Raw genomic sequence first — 20,106 nt, 5'->3', positions numbered from 1 at the left:
TTGTTTGCTGTTCCCCAAACACGTCAGGCAACAGTTCAATTCGTTTGTGTGTGGGGCAGGTGTCATCGTGCCGCTTCCAGAACTGGGGACTAACTATTTGTTGTTGGCCCAGTTTGAGTGTCTTTGTTGGAAATGTTGGCATGATTTGACATTTTGCCATGACTGTTGGCTCTGACCACAAGTCAGTGCAGGGGCAGAGTCGATGGAATGGTGAGGGATGGACTGCAGAATTATGTGGGATACTTCAGCGAGGGATGCAATGAGATGGAGACAAAGGCAAAGAAGAAGGCAGAGAGAGGAAGGAGAAATAGAGATTAAGCTCTTGCATAGTTTGGCTACTTGCTGTCTCAAACGTTGATCTGCTCTACTCTGAGCCTCAGGCTTTAGCCTCAGCCTCCTCCTCCTCCTCCTCCACAGCTCCCTGCGTCTCTCCCAACATGTAGCCCATCTGATCTGCCACAGAGGCCTCCGCCAACTCTCATTAAACACTTTGGAGACTTAGACAAAAATACAGATGAGCCTCTCTAGCTTCACACTTTCCTGATGAGAGGTGGGAGCTCACATTTAGATACAAGAGTCATCGTGAATAGACATGTGGAGAGTTCTGTTACTGAGCAGGCTGGTGTAGATGGTGCAAGTCCGCGGAAGCTCGTATGAAGTACGTGCATGAAAAATATGCCTCTGCGGCTGTAGCTAAGCACTGCTCTGAAGGAATCATGCTACTATTTAAATTTGGAACGACACATGGCCATCGGCACTTCGACAATAAATATATATAGACTTAGTTGGGCGATGCAGAGAGAAATTATAGCCTTTGCATGATGTTAGTTCCAAATTTAAACTGATTTGATTCTAGCAAATATTCATTCAGTTGACAGCATCTTTTTCCCCCCCCAAAGGAGGAGTACAGCAAATCCATCAGTGTGTTTTAGACAAAACAGAAACAGACTGCAACTGCAAATTACACAGAATAAGCAGCAAAAAAATAAATAAAAAAAATCTTTAAATATTTTTCTGTAACCCATTTCAAAGATCTAATGCTGTAAGTTAAATACACTAGAGAGCTAATAATCAACAAAGAATCTTATTCTAGATAATTAATAAACTCTTGAAACAAGACCAACATTAAATCATGCAATTTTTATAACGCAGCTCAAAAACAAAAGCACTGTGGAGAAAAGAATGCCTCTCAAGGCCGAATTAAAAAAATAAAGAACACTACTTTTGAATCCAAATGTCAGCCGTGTCTAAATAAATAACATGATGTCTATCTGCAGCATAACAGCCCCCCATGTAACTCAAGTCTCTTTCTTCTGAAATGGGCTGAAAACACCATGTACTGTGCATCCAGTGGATAAGACCTGTGAAGGCTATAAGCACAGTGATAATTAAAGTTGCTATCCAGTATGTAAGGATGCTCTCTGTTAGCTGGTCTCATCTGTTACCCCTCGCTGACCGTGCGTGACTCTTAAATGAGAGCTTCTCTTCAGGCTGATGATTCATACATGTGTTAATCATGTATTTGATGAATCAAAGTGAGGATTCAGATGTATTTAGGGGTTGTCGTTGCTGGGCTGTGTGTATGGCTGGGTGACAAATGATAGGAGGAGTCAGTTCATCTTCGGGGACTTCAGAGGCATGTCTGTGAGTACACAACAGAGCTGCAGTGCCACTCCTGATTGGAAACAACAGCCCATCATCCCCAGGCTCTGGCGTGGTGGACTTTGGCCTTGAAGGGAACCCTCTCTGGGTGCCGACAGCTGGGGCTGTCTGTGCCACTGATGTTCTGTCTGAGACAGGTAACGAGTGAGAAAAGGAGGCAGAGACTCCCCTCTGTTGCCAAACAACAGGGCCGATAGAGGTGTGAGCGGGGTCATGCCGCTGCAGTGTCTCTAATCAAGAGAAAAAAAGAAGAGCTCTTTCTCTCCCAAAGCCTCTGTAAACTGTGTTCACAGGGCACAATGAAATTTCTGTCACTGCACCCTAAGGGTTGAAATTACACACTTTCTCCTTGCGGGGCAAGAGAAAGATAGAGGAGGGTGGGGTCTGGTCTAACAATAGCAGCGTGGACTGACATTAATCTCTTTAAGCTCATGGAGGTCAGTATCCTGCTTTGCTATGGGGGAATATCAAGCATCCCTGGACACCCCTCTAATTCCATTACTCGTTGCTCCAGCGCTAATAATTCCAAATCCATCCAGATAGCGCCCTGCGTTTCCTTTGTCTTCCTCCTCCTGCTGTATTCCAGCGGGCCATGTTACTTACACACACGCTTGACATCTAGTGATGTCTTTACATGGGAGATGTGTAACACAACACCGTGATTCACTGAGGAAGATAACCTTTGTTTTAGACAGGGAGAAGCTGCCACTGCCAGGGGTGTTCGATTTCCCTTTCTGCTATTTACCGAGCGTGGGAGCTTTCTCATGTGGTCAGCATGGCTGCAGTGCCCCAGCTATATGTCCACAGACAGATCTTCTGGCAGCCAACAGCCAGCTCTTGTACACACTCAGGCTTCCTCGGCTTCTTTCTCAGTTTTCCTCTTCTCTCTCTCTCACTCTGGGCTTTGTTCCTGCCTTCCTTACACTGTATCTGATTCCATCTGTTTCTATCCCTGCTTCCACCTTACACCTCCTTTTTCCTATGCTGCTTTCTCTCTGTCGCTCTCTCTCCCCCTGTCAGGGGGCTAATGTGGGACTGCAAATGAAGCAGCTTGACTTGCATCTCAGGCTACCAGGGATCGATATGTGTTGCTCAGTATCAGGCAGGACACTCTGCCTCTCTGACGCTCTCACAAGGGAGAACGGGCAGGCAAATGAAACGCCCTCAACTCCTCACAAGTAAACATGGCACACAGGCTGCCATAATTCACCTTTTTATGGCCTATATTTACTACATAGCTTGAGCAGCAAACAATAACAAATGTACTAGCTGGTCAGACACAACCCCATGGCTGGGACCATGTCTCTTAAAGCAGACAGGTCTCCAAAATAAAAACAGGGTCTGCGTACAGCGCAGAAGATAAAGGGATATGTGAACAAAGTGCGATAATAATAAATCACTCTCAGGATGAAGCCTTACTGTGAAGACTAATAGGCTCTGACATTGCTGTGTAAGCGGTCTAATTGCAGGAAAGAACAGAAGCACTGACATCTAAGAAAAGACCTGGAGGTGCTGGTAGAAAAGGGCAGCCAACATAAAGATGAATTGATGACTTCTAGATGCAAAAAAATGCAAAAAGGAAGCCACAGGAAGCCAAGCGCCACAGGACAAACGGGGTTGCCTGGGAGTTACCTGGACAGGTGGCCACGCAGGCACTTTTCTGGACGTTCTGCCCCTCACAGGATGTGCCTCCATTCAGTGGCGTGGGGTTGGTGCAGCTCCGACTCCTCTTCTGCCAGCCACGCCCACACACAGCACTGCAGGACGACCAGGTGGTCCACGTGGACCAGCCGCCGTTGACTGTCAGACCAGACCAGCGCAGGGGTGGGGTGGGGGATGGAGGGGTGAGGAAGGGAGGAGGTTGGAGGGAGGGGTGGATGGATGAAGGGACAGAGCAGCCAGGATTACCCGACATGCACTAAGGAAAAGAGGAGTGTTGCGCTAGAATAATTGTGACTGCTGTTACACTCTTTGGTTCAGCACTGCAAGGTGAACTAATGGAAGACCAAGAGCAAAGGATGGCTGCTTCCTGTGTCTAAGTTGGAATTACAGCCAACTGCAGAGGAAACAAAATGGTCTCAACAGGGAGCAGAAAATAACATGACAGCTTGCCATCTCTGACTTCAGACACAGCTGCTGCAAAGTAACTAGTGGACATGTTAAATATCCCTCCAAATTTCACAAAGGTAATGGCGAGACATCATCCAAAACTCTCATAATACAGTCAGGATATAATCACTGTAAAGAAATGCCATTTAAATCCCGATGCTTACAGTCATAAATACTCCATATAAATGCCAACACCCTACTCAGGAAAAAAAAATATATAATGGTTTGTTCCTGTACTTCATATTGTGTCCTTCACACATCCACCACTGATTTCACACCATTACAAGACATTCTTCAAATTGTAGAGAACAATGCTGTATAATTTATTCCTCTTTTATATTTGAGACTGAAAGTTCAAGCAGTTCAAAAAGTCTGCGGGCTGAATTCCTATTATTTGCTGAATCTGAGCCCATGTTCAAAACCTTAACCATGTACTGGCACATAATTGGTGGTGTATTGCTCGATCATGGCAGGTGATTACATCAAATCACACTGATTTAATTCAAACCAGCTTCCTGTATCTACTGTGTTTGCCTCAGCTTACCAGATAGCAAGATTCCTGATTTATTGACTTGAACAGCACTGTCGTTTCTTCTCTGTACATACTCCCTTCCTAATTTCCCCCTAACTCTCTCCTGTGCTTGTCGTGGCTGAATCATTTCCTTGCCCTCTCTATGCGATTGATTGCTCGCCACAGCGGGGTAAATTGCCAGGCAACTCAGCCTCTGATTACCTCTTAGCACAGAGTGCAGTCACACCAGCCAGGCCTTGTTAAAATGCATCTCTGGCCCCCTGTTGAACCCCCTTTGAAAAGTAGCGGTTATTATGACTTGCTACAGCTAGCTACATCAGCTAGCATGCTGGACTGTGATGGTCTCAGCTAAGTGAATGTTTCTTTTTTAGCTATTTAGGGAACATAAGTGAAAGGTAGTAACAGGTCCTCTTTTGAATAAGACCTCTTCTGTTATGATTAACCTCAATTAAGACTGCAATAGTGATACAATTTTGTAGTAAAACAAAAAGTGTAATGAGAAGAAAAAAAAATTGCCCATGCAAGCACCCCAGCAATTTGTTCTGAATATCTTGGGTCCAAGAGTGAAAATGGATGTTTGATAATACAAAAAAAAAAAAAAAAAAAAAAAAAAAAAAAAAAAAAAAGGGCAAACAATAGGAGTGTGAATGCTCTTGCCTCCACAGTCACTCCAACTCTAGATTTAGAAGTCTTTCAACAACAAGCTAATCAATTATAATCAACACTAACAATAATTTTGCTGCTTTATTTTAATGCTGGAGGCTTGGAGAAGTGTATGATAATGTGCGTCTTTGACTGCATGCTCCAAATTAACACATTTCATTTGAAACCGTTCACCATGAAAGTGCACATGCCTCAATTTTCAACTACAGTCATACACTGCTATTTCAACATTTGGACCCCCTTCAGGGTTTGCACAGTTTGCTGAACTACAAAATTGCCCTTAAACGAAATTACTTTCAGGGTTTTTTGGAAGATCTTAAACACAATGATTTCTTTTACTGTCTGTTTCCTTTTTTTTTACTGTTGAGTATTTAGCACCTTAATGAAATGAAATAAAAACAGAAATACAAATCAACTCAAAGAGTAAATGCATGCTGTTGATTTCTCGCTGTAATCCGCTGTGTGCAGTAGAGAAGACCTCTCCTATAAAATATCACCCACATGTTTTTGCGTTTAGTAAGGGGAACAGGAAAATGTTTTCTTTACAACCAATCTGAAAACCCCTCCATACAAGACCCTCACATTCCACATTCGTTCATTTTTTCTGAATCTGAATTCATCTTACACCCTAAACTCCACTGAGATTCCACTGAGAGCTTTTGTTGGCTGAAAAGGCAGCGTAACTGCAATCTTAAGTGGTAATTAATATTCGAGTAGCTGCTACCTCAACATGAGAACTGCATAACATATTGAATTTTAATCAAATAATTCCCACTGACACACTGATTCCACAAGGGATGAAAATTCTTACAGTGCATACCCTGTTTCTCATGTATTTCCAATATATTAATGGGACAAAAATAACCATTTAAATTTTTAGATCAGATAAAGTTGTATATATTGTATACGACTAAAACAAAAACCTTTCGATCAATTTAATTTTTAAATCATTTTGATAGCGGGACAAATTTTGTAAAAGCTGAGGAGGTAGACGTCTACACAGCGCTGTAGATTTGTGGCATATGGTGTGTTTTCTCTACTGACATGATAAACAAGAAATGCTGTTCTGACTTTACAGCACATCGTAATTTCGTCTTTTTCTGGCAGCCTCAACAGAAACAGACCGTGTGTCTGACACCATGCCAGATTATAAATTTCTTACATGCACAAAGTTGCTTTCAAGATGCACTCCCATGTGATTTCCATTTCCTGATTGCATGTTGCTGCGCATTAAGACAAGCTGTAATGTATGCAAAACTTTAGTAGTGCCAATACCCAAGGAACCCTCTGTGATAAAAAAAAAAAAATATGCTGTTTCTCTGCATTTTAACAAAGGTCAGTCTGCTTATCAAGCTAAGTCATTATTTACAGTTTGCTGTTAATTCAATTTTTCTTCTCACATTGGATCCACTACAGAGGAGGAGGAAGATGGCAGCCCCGACATCAGAGACTGCCAGCTTCAGGAGAATGGCTGCCAGTAACATTTAAGTTGTGCTAATTAATGTGCAGATACGCTACTATCTGTGTTGTTATTTATGATTATGTAATACACTGCTTGATGAAAAATGGAGATAGCTTATGCAGGTTGCCACCATATGTCTGGTATGCGTAACACTGCATATCATTATTACAATTGCAACGTAGGATCTGAATATAATATTACAACTTCCCGATTGAAGAAGTGCTCCCAGGTATCTCCCATGCGAGAAAACATGCAGAGGTTAATGCGGAAATGTGGGAAAACAGAAGCAACATGCAAGCAAAACAGGATTCATTTGAGCTGATTTTATGTTTGCATATTTTGAAGTCCAGACCTCTCAATATCCTCTGCGTACAGAGGTTTGACATCTGCTGAAAGAAGTGATCACCTACCATAGACTAGGACCGTGGCAGAGGTGCTTTTGCGGCGAGCGACGATGTTTTTGGCCACACACGTGTAGTTGCCCGTGTCCGCCAGACGGGCTTTTTTGATGACGAGATTATGGTCAGCCGTGATGAAAAAATTGGGGTCGCTCGCTGGGTCGATCACATCTTCGTTTCTCTGCCACTCCACCTGAAAATATGTTTCAGTGGTCAAAACTTTACTGCATCTCAATAGAAACCGTTTTCCCCCTCCCCTGCAGCTCTACAGTGACCAGACATGCTGCAGATGAGAGATTATATGAACCAAAAAAAAAAAGCAGTGCAGGTACCTCCTTTTTGATGCAATCAAACATACAAAAAGAGAAGCAAATGTAGCTTGGTATGATACTGAGATGGACTCAGATAATTTATAAACGGTACTGATTTCAATATTTACTCTCTTTGTGTGAAGGAAATGCAGCTTTTATTTTGGAGCAGCTGCATATCGCTGCGGCTATTGGTGGTCTGTGAGCGTAACCCATCATGCTTTGTGTACTTTCTGTGCCCTCTTGCAGAAGCCAAAACTGATGTTATTCCTTTTTTGGTGTACTCTCAGATTGGCTTGCTTGTTTTCTTGCTCTCACTTGACCTGATGCCGTCTCGAGAGTGGCTACCGTACGGCAGCATTGTTGTTACTGCCAGTTGCGATGCCGCATATAATTGGGCTTTCTTTCTCTTGTGTGCTATCCCTGTTTTCTGCCGTGGTGACTTCTGCTCTGATGTTCTTTTCTGCTGAACTGCGGCGGGCACCGTCCTTCCCATTTCCTCTGCAAACTGTCCCTTCACTGTACAGCTGTGATTGGCTAGTCTGCTGCTCCTGGTAGACCGGACTGTTTGAGTGGCTGGCCTAACCACCTCATGTTGTTATTAGAGCAGTTAGTGCCTATCTGGGACCGGGATGATGCTGCAGATGAGGTGAAACAGCTGGGCCCAGTCTGGTCCTCTAAACACAGACACACACCACAGAGACGTGGAGAGAAAGAGAGACTTGAGCAGAACAAGAGTGTATGAGAGATATAGTACATGGAGAGACGGCAAAGAGACAGAATAGGATAGGAAGAGAGTGAGGCAAATAGACCCATTAATTATGGATAGGCCTTTAGAGATGCCAAACGGGGAGTGAAGCCTCCAAGCCTATCCTGAGTGATGTGACGAGACGATGTGATATACGGCTTCTCAGAGATGTAAGAGAGATAATAAATCAATAACAGGGAATAATTAGAGGTGTAATTTATCCGTACAGGGTTGTCTGTTCCCTGGTGGAGCAGCAAGAGATGCCGGGGAGCTGATCCCGAACCACTTTTTGCTCTTTGTCCTATTGGTGAGGAAAGGGTAAATGCATGCTAAATGTGGGCCTATAAATATCTTCTGTATCCGTGTCTCACCTCAGCTTGTGGCACTCCCTCAGGGGGATGGCAGCGCAGTAACACCTCCTGGTCCAAAGCCACCTCCTTACCCTGCGGCTCCTCCTCAAAGTTCTTTCTCAGGTCTGGTGGAAGAAACACAACCAATTAGGATATTTGTAAGAGCTTGTGAGGCTTGAGTGAGATATTTTATCCACAAAACTTGGCCTGGTGATGTTTCTAAATTTTCCACTCTTGAAACGTCCACCCATGGCCTCGCTGAGCATGTCGCACTCCAGTTGGCCCCTAAGCCACACGGGGATCGGTGGCACCAACCATGTTGCTTATTACAGGCTGCCTGGCTGGTTCAGAGATGCTTGTCTGCTGCCAGAGGGGCCCGGCATCAAGCAAAAGCAATTGCATTACCCCTCACTCCTCCCCTCCCACCCATTCTCCTCTCTCCAGCATCCGCCAGCCTCCAGCTTCCATCTGTATGAGAGCTTGGAGCAGCCGCATGAAAACAAAGCCCCGAGGCGCCTGGACAAGAGCTCCTGCAACCCTGGCTGCCTGCATGGGGCTACATTGCGTCTCATTGAATACTCTTGCTGTGGTACCAAGTTCTGCTATATATTTGTCCATAAGCCCTGGCTGTGAATTACACAGGTAAAACTGGCAAAGCTTATTTCTTGTGGGGGAAATAAATGCAGGTCTATTTGTATCTGATGAGCTAGACAGGCTGCCGATAGCTGGCGGGGCCTGGCGCAAATTTGATGTGTTCACCTCGGGTTTTGACTCAGAGCAAAGAGATGTGTTAATATGTTGCGAGGGGCTGAGGGTGCGGCTGTGAGCCACCGGTGAATTCCTTTAAACAGATGTTGAGCCTGTCCTGACCAATCATAGTGAAAGAAACATTAAGACAAGCAGAGAGTTTCACGACATTCAATTTAATTAAAGCCGATACAATGGGACTGGAGGAGCCTTGAGATGTAACAGTCCTGGAAGGATGGAAACTATGCGAATGTGTGAGTGCGTGCATGTGAATATTGTGCGTCTGACCCGGTGCGAGTGCATCGTTATTGAAGCATGTGTGCGTGTCCTTATCTTACATCTAACTGACTTTGTTGAGCTCTCGAACAAGCTTGGATAATGAATGTGTGTTTTCAAAACATCTGGTGGTTTGGAGACAGCGCTGCGTTCAGCTCTGTCTGGAGTAATGCATATTTATGTGAGAATTAATAGACAGAATGCTTTAAAATACTCAAATGTAAAATGGGTTCTTCTAATAAAGCTTTCGAGGCTGCAACAAGGGATGTGTCTGGGGTTCCCCAGACAGATTTATGATTGCTGCACAGCAATAAATTTCAAATCTGTTTTTATTCCTGTTACTTTCATAGGGATCATTGCGATCTACTGTATCCAGTGAAAAATATGCTCATGAATACTCAAATTTAGTGTTCAGACTGCCATCAAGCAGACGCATTGCTCTCCATTTCTCCCTGCCAGCACCCAATATATTCTTATTATAAGTAGAATCACAGGGAGAATATTGAACTGAATTGTAATCACAGTAATACACTGTGGTGCATCAGATCATAATGGCCTCTGGGCTAATTGTTAAATCAAACTTAGTCCCTCCCCAACCACCCAAAATGAAAAAAAAAAAAAAAAAAAATCACCCTTCTAATATCCTCTTATTACATACTGACATGCAATATGCAAGCACCTAGTTAGGCAGTGTTTGCCTTAGTAATGACACAGTGCTCATTTTAACATGCACTCACAAGCAATCCTGATGTACGCCTTTTGGCTCTTCTGGGTTCCGGTGGTGCTCCAGGCGACACACTGACACCAGTACTCGTCGAGACCGAAGATCTTCTCCACCTGCTGTCTGGTAATGTCAATTGTCACCTGCATGACTGGCAGCGCTGCAAAAAGCAAACACAGGAATAACCGTCAAACTGGCGAACCGAACGAGCGCGGGTTTCTCCCCGTCAGCTCATTTGACAGCAGCGAAGAATGAAATGACCGTAAATATTTCTCGACGGAAAGAAAACAAATGAGCTCAACTGAATCCTTTAGTGGATTTTGTACCTTGAACTAAACCAGCAAAGTAATTTAAAAAAGCCAGGCAGAATAAACAGGCAGAGAACCATAATCATATATAAACAGAGTGCTTGTTAACTGAGGAAAATGGGAAGAGAGCCTCACAGCTATCCTTGGTATAATTTGGAGGGCGTTAAACTAGCAACAGTTGGGAAGGAACAAGGAAGCACTACACAAACCCTCTACAAACAAAAATACTCAGTGCGACCTGCGTTCCTATTATTAAATCCAGGAGGGGGAAAGAGTTTACAATCCATGGAGCATTTCCACAACATTGTTGATATAAGTGATGCTGCTGTAGCACAGGGCAAAAATAGCTTTATCGCTTTTCATCAAGAAAGCGAACACAACCCTTCTCCACACAACAGTATAGTGTTGTCAGAGTGTCGTCTTTTTGATATTTGAGAAGCAATCTTTCATTTCATTTTCCTTTGACCTTTCATGTGGGACCTGTTATCCAGAGGTATTTTTATATATTGAGCCACGACCTTGGTCCCTACCATGTGTCCTACTTTCTTTTCACTGATGATGATGAGTTTGCCATGTTTTCCTTCCAGCTCTCTCCCTCTGTCTAATCTTTTTTCTCAGGGGCCTTTTTGGAGAGAGGGGTGTTGAACCTTTCATACGAACACAGAGCTTTTTACAGTCACAGAGGACACATCCCCAAGACTGACGAGCAGCATATACAGTGCTGTATATTTAAGTCTCAATGGAGAGCCGCTCTTCAACAGCAATTTACATAAAAGCACTTTGTGACTCTCTTACACTCCCCTCATACACTTGATCTGTCTGCAATGATCATTTCCAGTCCCAGACTGAAGCTGACTGAAGCTTGACTAAGTGGCACCTATCAGGCCATCAAACCTATACAACAATTACATAAAGCACTTGCGCTGGTACAGAGTATTCATCAAACCAAAAATGGGAGAATTTTTCATAAACAATTTGAGGCAAACTGTGTGTGTGAGTGCGAGCTGGCCCAGCGGTGACATGAGCTGTCGGGGAGGAAAGCGAAGTGGCTCCATCGCCAGCAGCCATACGGTGATAAGTAGCTCTGAGGGCCACTGGCGGCCACCCCCCCCCCCCACTTGTATTAGCGTCTAAATGCGGTAGATCTCAATATATGTGGTCACAGTAAATGTGAGTACACGTTCAGTGAATCCAGCCCTGAAGCGCCACTCTGAGCATCAACAACACCCTGTGCTGTGAGATTTAACCAAAATGCTCTCGTGTGTGCTTCACTCACAGCTCATTCAAAAAGAAGAAAAAGTGATATTTGTATGTTTATATTATAATATAATTATTCTGACAAAACTGACAACAAAAAGGTTTGATTCACTTTGAAATACAAGGATCCAGCCTTTGAGGAATTCACCCTCATTTAGTCTTGTTCTTTCTCTCTGTCAAGTCCAGCTCTTCTATTAGATGTGTGTGTGTGTGTGTGAGTGTGTGTGTGTGTCTGCACGGAGAGTGTGTGGCACAGGCTGAGAGAGCACCTAAAAGCTAAAACAAATGGCTAAAGTAACAAAATGGGCACTACTGAGAATGAACAAATGGAGCAGAAGAAACCCTCCTTCCCCTCAAATCAGCAGCATGGCAGCATTCGTCTTTCCCCATAAAACATAAGATGTAAAAAAACATGTACATGCACCTTATACAACAGGAACAACACTCGTATTGCCTACCTCCGCAATCCATAGCCCACAGTTAACGGTCACAGTTTCCTCACAGTTACATTTTGTACAATCTGGATAGAAAGTCAGCCACAGCATCGACAGATAATGAAGTTAAGTCTAAGGCAGCAGGAGAGTAGGAGTTTTCCTTGGTTAAATATACACTTTTATTGACAGAGCATGCAGCTCTGTGCAGTTTATATCTTGTACAGTAGGAAAGGATCTGGAAGGGGGAATTGTTATATTTGCTTTTCGTTGGTGTATCTGTGCATGTTTGTTATTATCCGTTAGTCATTAATAAAATCTTTAAAAAAAAAAGAAAAAAGAAAAAAGGAAATATATTCTATGCATGAGTACAATGGCTGTAATAATAATGCTACAGTTTCAGTGTGCACAGTGAAAAACCAGAACAAAAATCAGTCTGCAGTCTGAAAGTCAAGTGAAACCAAATTCTTTAAGGCTTGGATGTAAAAAGCAATGACATAAATATGCAAGTAATGTATGCAAAATCATTTGCAAAACATTTCTGAATACATACATTTTAATATTCAGCAAAAAGCCATGTTTAGCGTACTCAGTATAGCTCTACTTACAGTAGAGATCCATTTGATTAATGCAAACCTTCCTTTTTCTTTTAGCTAGAGGGTAAAGGGAATAAAGATCAGTATGGAGATGCAAAGCATGAACAATAGCAACCTGAGGTGAGAAATCCTAAGAAGAGCAATTTGAAGCTCTGCTTGCCAGGGTAATTGCATTCTGTTTCCTTATCTCTTCCTGTCTCCATAATTACCTGCTTTCTGTGTCTGACACCTTCCAGTAACACTGCTGTGAGTCACTCTGTCCAATTTCACTCCAATTAATAAGTAGGACAAAATAATCTCATCACTTTGTGAAAAAAAATGGACTGTAATTTTATAGCAGTTAATAATAATTGGACAGGCTGCTATTTACTGTTGTTTTCCAAAGTCAATTGCATTGGGATGGCTTTAAGTAAAACAAAACTTTATGCGCATCACTCAAGGATAAGTGATACAAGTACACTATCGATTCATAGAAAGCTGTCTCTTTCTGGAAATGGAGCAGTGGCACACTTATGACTCAATTATATTAATATCGATTTCTAATAGCAGGCTCAACTGCCTCCAAGATGTTAGGAGCTAAAAAAGAAATTTACACTTCCTTTCCTGCAAGATACTGAGCGTGCACTTAACATTCCTGTTTAACGATAATTAAAACATGACACGAATCCCTCAGCCTTCGGTTTGATCTGCAGCCCATTTATAAATGAGCTCATATCCCAAACCTCGGCAAAATTACTGTGAAAATTTTAAAAGAGCGATTATGCGATTGACACTATATGAATCCTGGGCTCACAGCTGGAACCCTGGTGAGTTTATTTTTATTGGAGTACAATGGGGAAATTTACACAGCTGTACTTACCCTTAATATTATGAAAGTCCACATCTTTGAACCTTGTATCATCACATGGAAATGATGAGGGACCGAACACACACACACACACACACACACACACACACACACACACACACACACACACACACACACCTGGGTCTGCAGCTGCAGGTCTGGACACATACATCACTGCCAAACCACAGAATTGCACCTGTCCTTGTGTAAATATTTCCTCTGCAATATATTTACTTTATATTTAAAGTGGCCACTGCAGTGTTTACATTGGAAATTGAAAAGAAAATGTTAGGGAAGTTTTTTTTTTTTATAATTTTGAAGTGCTCCTTTGCTATGACAGGGTAGTCAGCAACTCAAGTTCTACTTTCATGTTCAAGTATCTCTGAGACTATAACCTTTGACCTCCAACTAATACATCCTTGAGTCCAACAAGACTGTTTGTGCCACTTAGAAGAAATTCCTTCAAGGCATTACTGAGATATCACGGTCAGCAGAAGAGGACGGATGTACATACGGATGGACAGCCCAAAAACATAATGCGTTTGTCCCTGGCTGTGGCCAGCACAGAGGCATAAAAAAAAATCTCCATTCACTCTTTCATAATGAAGTAAAGCTATGGTCAGGAGCGCAGGTGTGAGTCCAGGTTTGGATGAGCCTCAGTTACCAATTCCAACTGATGGAAAACACAGGTTTCTCCAGTTACTGCTTTAGTTGGTTTGATTTCAGCAGTGGGATGGACTCCCTGAAGTCCTTCAAACAATTCAAAATGATAAAAGTAAACTTCTGTTTTTAGGTAACGTAAATTAAGTTATGCTATGTTACCTGTAACCCGCATTATTAATACACTTACCTAGTTCTTTAATCAACTTTGTTCCCTGTGGAGCAATGCCACAAAAAGCTCCCTGCATTGCTTCCTCTTCTTGGCAACATATTGAGACTTCCTAAGTTGGTCGAGCTCGTCGGTCACGGTTCTGTCGGGTCATTTTGGTTCTTCATGTTTAGTTTCCTTAACAGAGAGTTGACACTTGATGATAAATAATGTAGTATTTCCATAGGGGCACTCTCCTTTACTGTCTCGCACTTGATTGATGAGCAAATCAAGCATGTGTTTAGAAGAATATTAACAGCAATTAAAAACAGATTAGATATTTTTTTAACCTGAATTACATGCATGAGAGATGGTAGTCCTTTTCAGCCCTTTTCAGGTTTTTTTCAGCCTGCAGACAGTTCCAACAACCTCCAGCAAATAGATAAGGGCACTGTTATGCTGCCTGAGAGACGAAACCCAGGACATGAAAAAAAACAAAAAAAAACAGAAAGACTACAAATCACCAAATGCTGCAAGTAAGTGGACAATGTTTAAAGACAGTTTTAGTGAGTAAGTCAAACTGAAGCTGAAATCGGGAACAAATATGATTTTGAAAATCGAGTTAATCAAAAAATCTGTGCAGAACAAACAGTGCATACAGAGCCTGTATCTAAAAAGGAGCATCTATAAAAGCATCCAATCTGTGGACTCCGGGACTCACACTGAGAGACACTAAAGCAAACACACTGTTCTGCCTCAAGACTTCCTGAGTTTTAACAAATGAAAAGGAAGGAATCACAAAGACTGGAAGAGATGCAGAGTGGCTGAGATCATGAATTAACTGACCTTACTATTGTATGATGGAGCTTATTGCAAAGTCTCCAGGCAATGGAGTACAATACAAGCTATTACTGGATCCACTGGCACAAGCAGGCATACAAAAAGACCCACCAACATTTACTGTACTGTGTTTTATTCTAATCTGTAGTGAAACTAGATTATTTACACAAGCCCTCCACTCAAACAGTGACACTTAACAATAGGAAAGAAGTCACACTGTGACAAAAGACAAGAGCACAAGATGTCTTTTTCTGTATGAGAGTGTGTGTGTGTGTGTGTGTGTGTGTGTGTATGTGTGTTTGGGGGTGGGGGGTGGGGGTTAGGATGAATCTTCGCCCGAACCATCAGGGGCTCAACACACACAGGGTAAACAACATTGGACTCAATCCCGGGTGAGTCGATATTGGGCTTGTCTGAGTGCAGGACTTTATTTTTCTCTCCCTCGCTCTTGTTTTCGCAGGCTGTGACCTCAATTCCATAGGGGTCATTTGCTTATCAAAGGCAAGGACTGGAACTTGCAGGTCTTGACTGTGTGTTCATTGTGACCAAGGAAATTCAATTAGGCGGCATCCCTACTGTGTGTGTGGCTGGGATTCATCAGTGGATATAGGAGGATTAGGGTTGGGTGACTCTACATCAGGGAAATGCACCGTTTCAAGGGAGAGAGTTCACAATGGTTGAGGGGAGACATCACAGATGAGCGCTTTTAAGAATGCACTGTCTGCACATCCTGGCAACCAGTCAAAAGCAGGCTCTAAGTGTTTCATTTCCTCCTGTGGTTCTTCTTTGTGTTGGGTGGCATCAGTGTCATCATCAGCACCACCGGTGTCCAGAGCCTCTTTTCAAGAGACCAACAATGAACTCTTCCTCAGACCAATTATTTTACCTCTCCTACATGAAAGAAATCCTGACACCAAGCCAGGTTGTCAAAAAACAACTTTTGAACTAAAAAGCCTTCTTCAGTCTGAAAACAGGTACGTAACATCTAGTGCCGCATTTCTATGTTTAAATAATCCAAAGTTAACCCTAGGTCACAAAACCAAGGGCATAACTGCTTCATCATCAAGTCTTCAGACTTCAATTACCATGTAAAGCAGAGTGGTGATGGGTGGCCCACGCTACCTGAAGTGGAGAACTGAGAATGGCAGGTGGAGCCATAAGAGTCTGTCTCCCAACAAGGATAAGGTGGCCTTCTGAGTGAAGCATGGCTCTATTAAAACAGCAAAAGAGACGGGAAGAGGGGAGGGAGTGGGGGGAGGCAAAAAGAAGCCCCGAGTTCACAGCAGTCGGGCCTCCCATTCAGGGATGTTGGTGAGGTTGCGACTCAAGTCAGTGGGACAGCGTTCTGGGTCAAGGCTCTGCCTCTGGTTATGACCAGCTTTTCAAGAGCTTCTTTTGATTGAGCTGTCCATTTTCCACAATGAATGCACGCTGCAAGGCCCCTGCTGATGCTCTGAATGTCGTTACAGATTATTCATGGCTGACAAACAGGCGAGCAGGTAGCGCTCCAATCAATCCGGCTAGGTTCAGTCCAATGCCACTCCAAGGAGACTTAGGTGGAGTCCCGACAGTGGAGTGAGAAGAGTAAATGGTGCAGGACAGAAGAAATGCTAATGAAAGTCATGGGGCAACATGCCTGTTTTGAATTTCTGCTTCTTTTACAAAAAAGAGATAGGAAGTACAGGTCCCTTCAACAGTCAGTTTATTCAGACCTCAGATCTGCACAGCAATACTTGAGGGGATGAGATTCTGAGTGAAGCTCAGCAGTAATAAGGAATAATGACGAACACACTTTGAATGCCCCAGGAGAGTGAGATCTTCACTCGGGAAGAAATTTCACTGCCATATTTGTCGGCGAAACAACACCTTGCTAAGTGCACACAGGATCTCACAACAATGCGCCGTACGGTATACATAAATGACGCTCAAATTGTGTTTTTACTTGCACAGGTGTTCACAGGTTTGGAACGTGATAATGAATTGATGCACAAAACTTCAGAATAGCTTATCCGTGTCACTGAGCGCAGATATCACATGTCAGAGGATCACATTTCCATTTTATATATTTCACATTTATAACTTTGCCAGTCAACAGACAAAAGCCACAACCGTTCGCATCAAATAGGTATTAATTTAAAGCAATGGATTTTTCTATTTACACTGTCCCTCAATAATTAGTTTGCCTAACCTTTCCTTAATAGCACACACACATATACACACACACACACACACACACACACACACACACACGGAGAGGCAGTGCTGTGATTTACCACTGTGCCCTTATCAAAGTGCCCTCGTTGTAATTACTCTCCATCCAATATCCTGACCCTGGTGATTGGCAAGAGCAGAATGTTCTAGATGCCACAGCGTTTGTGCTGGGAGTGACTGGGACCTGCTCCTTTATCTCCCACACACACCTTGTCCTACCTCGAATGAGAACACATCAGAGGTGAAGGCCTTGAGCACTTTGCTTCTGCTTCCATTACATCCTGCAGAGTGGGAGGATCTGATAGAACGTTAGCCACATGAAAGCCGTGATAATTTGCTCGGGCTAACATGTTTCTCTCCCCCTTGTCTGACATGGCCTTGGGCGCTGAAGTAAATAAGGAAAGCTGCTTCAGGTAAGTCAGCCTGGCCCCCATCTGGTTGCCGAGTGCTCCGTGCCATACAAATTGCATTAGGGTTTTCCCCTCCCTCCTCACGATCGGTTGGTCCCTCTTGGGCCTTTGGCCGGCAGAGTTGTCTGAGTTAGGAGGCAGAGGTTTTTAATAATCCAATGAAGGTGTGTGGGCGAATGTAAATATTCAGCACAACAACAAACAGCATTCAGTAAACAGCCTGGGGGAACACTCAGGCTACGAAAGTCTTTCTACAGAACTCAACCAAAATTTTTCCACATTTTTGAAATACTTTGACATGCTAAAATTCATATTTGTTCTTATAACAACAGTGTTTGTGGATAATGACTCATATTGTAACTTATACTAAATAAACAATGTTTGTATGCGAGTGAATTGTTTTAATTTGCACCAACGGTTCTATCACCATTTATAATTAAAATATACTAAAGCCGGGCTCTACCTTTAACGATCTTTAACCGTCTTTTTCTGTTTGCAATTTTTTTAATATCAAATGATAATATTTAGATTTCCTGCACCAGCAGTGATTAAATGAAGAAAAAAAATATTATTAGAAAAAAGGGTGACAGCTCACAGCAGAAGTCAGTCTTTCAGAGAGACGGAATATTTTAGCAGTTACCTATCGGTTACACTTCAAACTCAAGTTTTTCCTCTTGCTAAAAAATTCATATAGTTTAGCACTTAACCACTGTGCAGCCTTTCTGGTTTTCAAGTAATGAGCCGCTTTACCTTTTTAGTAAATGATGATATGTTAACAATTTGTAATGTCACGGCTGAGTGGGCATGAAAAACAATGTTTTTCAGCGTCATGAGAATCCTCTGTATACTCAGTGTCAACACTGTGCTGTGGATACAGAACGGTTGTGTGTCTCTAAATCAATCATTCCTGAAGATGTGTGGGACAAAGTCATACCCTCAAGTCTCACCTACCACCCTCGCACCACGACACACAAGAGGTTCTCCAGCAGACAGCAGCGGCTGAAATGCGGCATACTGGGTAGCCTCACGTAGCGGTGAAAAAATAAACAATAAATAAAAGTTTCACAATATAGAAGATTATGATTTAAAACCTACGCTTTATTTCCTGGAATGAAAAAAAAAAAGTATCTTAGTATTGTCTTAGTATTTGTTACATGTGTAGTATAAGAAATGGAAGCTACAATTTAAAGAATAACCCCTGTAAAATGTTCCCAGCATCCGTCTGTAACCTGTTTAAATAGTGGTCACATGATGTTGAGTCTACATGGTTCTCGCTGTAAAGGTGGACTATGTTGTTGTGTCCGGAGTCAACTACAATGTGACGCATGAGGGGATGAAGTGCTGCAGACCGAACACGGATTGAGCCTTTAAATATTCATTTCTTTGTTCAAATGTGACTGTATTAATTATTAACGGTGTGGATGCAAGACAGAGAGTTGTGGACTTTATAAATAACCTGACGCTGAAAATTGGGAAAAATGCAGTCAGTGCAGAGTGGACCCCTGAGCTCGGTTTGATATCGCAAGCAGCAGATGTGAGAAGGTGGTGTCGGAATTGTATGCACAGATGCAGCAGAGATGATACAATTGCTTAAAAGGAGAAAAAATATGAAGCAGCGATTTAAAAATTATGATTATAAAGAGACATGATGTTTGCAAAAAATCACAAGGAGGGCTGCAACTAATAACCTGACAACTCTTTCTTGATTAAACAGTTAATGATTTAGTCTATAAAATGTGATTAAATGGTGAAACATGCCTCAAAGCCAAAAGTGCAAATTTACATCGCTTCTTTCGTCAAACCAAAACCCAAAGCGACACAAAGCTTCTACCGTCACAGAAAAGCAGAACATCATCGCATTTGAGAAGCTGGGATCGATGAATATTTGGATTTTTTTTTTCCATTGAAGTGACTCCATTAAATTTTCAACACAAACTAGCTTCAAGGAGAGATGACTGTAACAAGAGGAAAGGACACAGCTGACACACCCCAATACACAACTTTTTTTTACTGAATCTTTAAATATGTACTTGGAAATGTCCTGGGATTTAACTTGAATACCGAAAATCTCTGCCCTTTGTCTGCCCTTTATACATACACATGTTGCTCTGAGATCTCTTGAAAGACAGAAGAAAGGAAAAATAACAAACATCTTGAGAAAACAAACACATGGTCTTAAACAACACCAATGAATGAATTATTAATTTGAATTGCATACAATCCTCCTGATAGCTCCCAGACCAGAACTGCTGCTCTTGTTGTTGCGAACATGCCTCATTGAACACCCCTTCCGATGAAAAGGTTTCCTCAAACACGTACGGCGTTGCATCTGAATTCTCCTCTTTGTGTGTTAGTGGTCTACACATGGGCCACACAATGCTGACTCCAGAAGTGTTGGCATGTGGGCAGGAACATGCTGATG

At 42.5% G+C, this 20,106-nt stretch overlaps 1 protein-coding gene across 2 annotated transcripts in view; it reads right to left on the bottom strand.

The window, feature by feature from the left end:
• Positions 1–20,106, bottom strand: part of unc5a (unc-5 netrin receptor A) — a 129,890-nt gene that overhangs the window by 34,099 nt on the left and 75,685 nt on the right. For both annotated transcript variants that reach the window (XM_087172902.1, XM_023402146.2), the window contains exons 3-6: positions 9,993–10,136; positions 8,254–8,357; positions 6,839–7,019; positions 3,295–3,462 (exon numbers count right to left, since the gene is read on the bottom strand). In XM_087172902.1, coding sequence (XP_087029028.1) covers positions 3,295–3,462; positions 6,839–7,019; positions 8,254–8,357; positions 9,993–10,136 — 597 coding nt within the window. The remainder of the gene's footprint in view (positions 1–3,294; positions 3,463–6,838; positions 7,020–8,253; positions 8,358–9,992; positions 10,137–20,106) is intronic.

This window comes from Seriola lalandi, unplaced genomic scaffold (assembly GCF_002814215.2).
Source record: "Seriola lalandi dorsalis isolate HSWRI2012SDOR001 ecotype SW California unplaced genomic scaffold, Sedor1 jcf7180002053898, whole genome shotgun sequence".
NCBI classification, from domain to species: Eukaryota; Metazoa; Chordata; class Actinopteri; order Carangiformes; family Carangidae; genus Seriola; species Seriola lalandi.
Note: the sequence above shows the minus strand (reverse complement) of the source record. Positions and strands in the feature narration are given on the sequence as shown.